General features: G+C 38.4%; 1 protein-coding gene across 1 annotated transcript; it reads right to left on the reverse strand.

Moving 5' to 3' along the window:
* Positions 1 to 493: 493 nt before the first annotated feature.
* Positions 494 to 2245, reverse strand: LOC121879710 (general transcription factor II-I repeat domain-containing protein 2B-like). The gene has a single exon (XM_042386463.1). The coding sequence runs from the start codon at positions 2243 to 2245 to the stop codon at positions 494 to 496; it is 1752 nt and encodes a 583-aa protein (XP_042242397.1).
* Positions 2246 to 4426: the final 2181 nt, after the last annotated feature.

Genomic DNA, 4426 nt, shown 5'->3' on the forward strand with positions numbered 1-4426 from the left:
CTACTAATAATAATATAGAGTTATGGTGCAGTAAATTTGGTATTTTAAGTGCATTAACGTAACTGTCGTAACAGAAGAGAATCGATATTATAAGTTGAAATAATTAGTCTCTTGAGACGTTGTCTTTACTCTTCCCTAGGGAGGTGGTGGTAGGGTTGAGTTGGTCAGGCCTGATCACAGCTATCCTGCTTCGTCTGGCTTCCCAAGGGAGGTGGTGGTTGGGTGGAGTCATGTCAAATTGTAGCTGTTCCTGATCGGCTGATCTATGATGTCACTGCTGCAGACTGCTTGAAAAATGTATTTAATACAGTTTCATATTTATTGTTGCTTCTTCATAAATTAAGGATAATATAATTAAGTTTTAATGGTTGAAAATAAGGAAAAAGCAAGTCAAAGCACCAATATGTAATTTATTAAAATATTTTAAAGTATGTTCATATGTCATATTATATTCTGAAATTGTTTAGTATCTTGATAAGAATATTTAACTTACTCAGTGGGACGGATGACAGCGCTGATGATTGCTGACCAGACCATTGAAGTCAGGTGTTGCCTCCGTTGTTGCAATGAAAAGTACTTGTTCAAGGTGATCATCAGTCATTGCAGATCTAAGTTTTGATTTATTCAGCTTCATTATCGAAAATGTCTGCTCACATATGTATGTAGATCCAAACAGCACAAGCATTCTTTGAGCATGAGCCTTTAGTTTCGGAAATGCACAGTCATTAAGTGAGGCATAGAATTTGGGAAGAGTCACTGTTTTCATCTGCTCAGAAAGCAAAGGATCACATTGCATTTCAATAAGCTCGAGTTGTAGGTCATTTTCAATTAATTTGAAATCATGGAATCTGCGTGAAAATTCGGCATGCAAGTCAAGTAGCTGCAATGAGTACTTCTGTACATTTTGATCACAAACTTCAATCTGTTGTAAGGTTGCAAAGTGAGCAAATTGTTTGTTCGTAATCTGACGAGACAAAAGAAGTAATTTCTTCATGAAAGCTTTGACACTGCTGTACAAATCATGTGCAAAAGCCCCCTTACCGTGTAGCTTTGAATTCAGGTCATTCATATGACCCATGATATCAACAGCAAATGCAAAATCAGAGAGCCATTTCTCATCATTCAACTGTGGGAAGTCTATAGCATTCTGTTTCATGTCCAAAAATAAGCCAATCTCTTCTTTCAATTCCCAAACTCTTTTCAGGATTTTTCCCAAACTAAGCCACCTCACATTTGTGTGATACAGAACATCCGTATGATCAGATTCCAAGTCTTCAAGCAGGGTTATAAACTGCCTGTGATTTAATCCTCTTGCTCGAATGTAATTAACCACTTTCACAACTGTGTCAACGACATGGCTTAAATTTAAAACACTCTTACAAAGGACTTCTTGATGAATAATGCAGTGCGAAAAGACAATATTTTGTTCTGCATTTGTTTCTCTGACTTGATCTTGAATTCTTTTTAGCAATCCAACATTTTTACCTGTCATATTTGGCCCTCCATCGGTGGTCACATTTACCAGTTTGTTCCATTCTACTACTAATTTCAAAAGACAATTATTTACTGCCTCCAATAAATCTTCTCCAGTTGTTGTTCCTTTCAGTGACTGCATTGATACCATTTCTTCTGTGACCTCAAAATATTTGGTGATGCCTCGAATGAAAATTAACAACTGTGCTGTGTCTCTGACATGACAACTTTCATCAAGTGCCAGTGAATAGTATTCAAAAGTCCTTACTTTCTCTTTAAACTGCAGATACATGTTCTCAGCAATGTTCTCAACACGTCTTACAATTGTTCGCCTTGACAAACATACATTCTCAAACTGGTTTTTCTTGTCTGGACATAAAATAGAGGCAGAATCAATCATACATTCCTTTATAAATTCTCCTTCAGATAATGGCTTGCTGTTTTTGGCAATCTTGTGAGCAATCACATAACTCACTTTTGTAATATCATCCTTGGATGCAAATTGTTTTCTGAAAATATTTTTCTGTTGTAATTGAACAACCATCTCGTTAGCTTTCTTCCTCTTTTGTTCATCAGAAAATTTTTCATATTTACTGGAGTGCTTGGTCTCAAAGTGGCGCTTTAAGTTGTAATTCTTTAGCATTGCCACACTTTCTCTGCAAATTAAACACACTGCTTTTTCATCCACGTTGGTAAAAAAATATTTAGAAGTCCATTCCTTGTTGAATGTTCGATGCTCTGCTTCAACTTTCCTCTTCTTAGATTCACTCATTTCCACTGTAAAATTATGGGTTGGGGCAACAACACATAAGTACAAATTCAGCAAAACCACACTAATGTCCTCTTAAGTGAGAAGCAGAGAGGAGACTGAGCTTTTCTAGTATTGGTGCTGGACGGTGAGGTCAGCGTGGGAAACAATATTGAGGCGTGGGCGTGGCCGTCCTGGTCAAATGGTCAAGAATTATGGGTCTCTCGGGTAAGGGTTCACTGACCTCCATTTGCCTAATCCCAAATCCTAATCCTTATAGGTAACCATATTTGAAGTATTCACAACAGGGTGGCCAACTCTCACATAATAATGATCCTTTCTAAGATTTAAATTTTTTTTATATATATATATATATATATATATATATATATATATATATATATATATATATATATATATATATATATATATATATATATATATATATATATATAAATATATATATATATATATATATATATATATATATATATATATATATATATATATATATATATATATATATCTTTACCCACATGCAGTGGCGGGCCACCAAAATAAACTGGCGGGCCACATTTGGCCCGCGGGCCGTATCTTGCCCACCCCTGGTTTACACGTTCCCTGACAGCAGCAAGGGAAGCTTGATACAAGTGCAACATTTGAGGTGTTCTAATTTGTTTGTAACCCTTACCCACCATCCTGACTCTAGCCCTAAGTTTTTTCAGCTGAGGGTCATTATAGCACTGCTGTTGCCTGTTCCCATTATGCTGACCACGTTTTCTCCTTTTTTTGGTGGAATCATTGTTGGTGAAGTATGCATAAGTCCTATCTATCAGATCGTCATGGAAACTTTGGTAGTTGTCAGGCTTGTGGTCCTTGTACCAGTCATGGATGAAATCTATGAACTGGCTTTCATGTTCTTGCTTGACTGTGATTCTACGTCTGTTGAGCTTACCACCAGTGGGGGTGTCATTGGCAACATGTATACTAGCTTGGATTAGGCTGTGGTCAGACATAAGATCAGTGATAACATCAGAGCTATGAGTTGTGTATGATAGATTAAAGCCAATACATTTGTCTAGACCCCCGCCATAGATGTGTGTTGGTTCATTATTACCTATAATTTGAACATCTTCATATGCGCTGAGAAGTGAGATAAGTCTCCTACCATTGGTGGCAGTGGTGGAGTCACCTAATTTCTTGTGTCTAGTATTCAGGCCACCCATCAGGACAGTGGGCTCAGTGTGTAAAAAGTCTGGGAGATCTGTGTACTGAAGCTGATCTGAGGGAGCATAGGCGTTTAGCACGTTGAGTGTGGAGTTGCCCAGGTGGATAGTGATCCCATGGTACTGAAGGTTGGTAGTCTTTTTGGATACTAGAGGTACATGCGGGAGTGACTTCTTAACATACATCAAACATGTGTGAGTAGAACTAGGATCATAATACAGTACATATAATTGGGCAGACTGGGTGGGGGCTTACCATTAGGTGTGAGACACTCCTGCAGACACACAATATCGATGTCCTCCGTCACAACTTTGTGGTGTAGGTCAGGGTATCGTCTTCTAAGGGATGAGATGTTCCAACTCATCACCTTCACAGCTCTGTATCTTTGTCTGGTATTAATACTGGCCATTATGAACTGTATTTGGAAAGAAGCAAAAGGCACTGTATGATACTGTTCTTTTCTGCGCTGCTTGTCCCTTCGGCAGGCAGTAGGCCACATAACGTTTTTGAAACATTTCTAGAGCATGTACTGCTCAATAATTGTTGTATGTCAGTGGCAGACAACAACACACTTTGGTTACACTCGACATCACCACCATTTTCTGTTTGTGTTTGTTCACCTTCACTGACCATGTCCACAGAGGCATCAGTAGAACTGTTACCAGTATCACTATTTTCATCTGCGTGGACACTAGTTCCTGGTGGGTCTTGAGTTTCCACATCTGGTACTGACATCTGAATATCTTCAGTTTGACTGTAATCTTTCCATAGCTGCTGCATTGTGTTGGTGGTGTTCCTTTTCTGCAGTGTATCACAGAGGCTCCTTAACATATCAGTTTGAGCTGAAAATTGAGCTTTGAGTTCTTAAATTTAATTTTTCATATCATTGATCTCTTCACATTGTGCGTGTTCATGGGGTGTGTTGGCAGCTACCTGTTGTGTCGGTACGTCTGTGTTGCCCCATGCTGATCTTTCGAT

The sequence above is a fragment of the Homarus americanus genome, unplaced genomic scaffold (assembly GCF_018991925.1).
Source record: "Homarus americanus isolate GMGI-L3 unplaced genomic scaffold, GMGI_Hamer_2.0 scaffold27622, whole genome shotgun sequence".
In the NCBI taxonomy this organism is placed as follows: domain Eukaryota; kingdom Metazoa; phylum Arthropoda; class Malacostraca; order Decapoda; family Nephropidae; genus Homarus; species Homarus americanus.

Bases quoted from the DNA above. Each gene is read 5' to 3' on its own strand.
- LOC121879710 (XM_042386463.1), bottom strand. From the start codon at position 2,245: ATGAGTGAATCTAAGAAGAGGAAAGTTGAAGCAGAGCATCGAACATTC.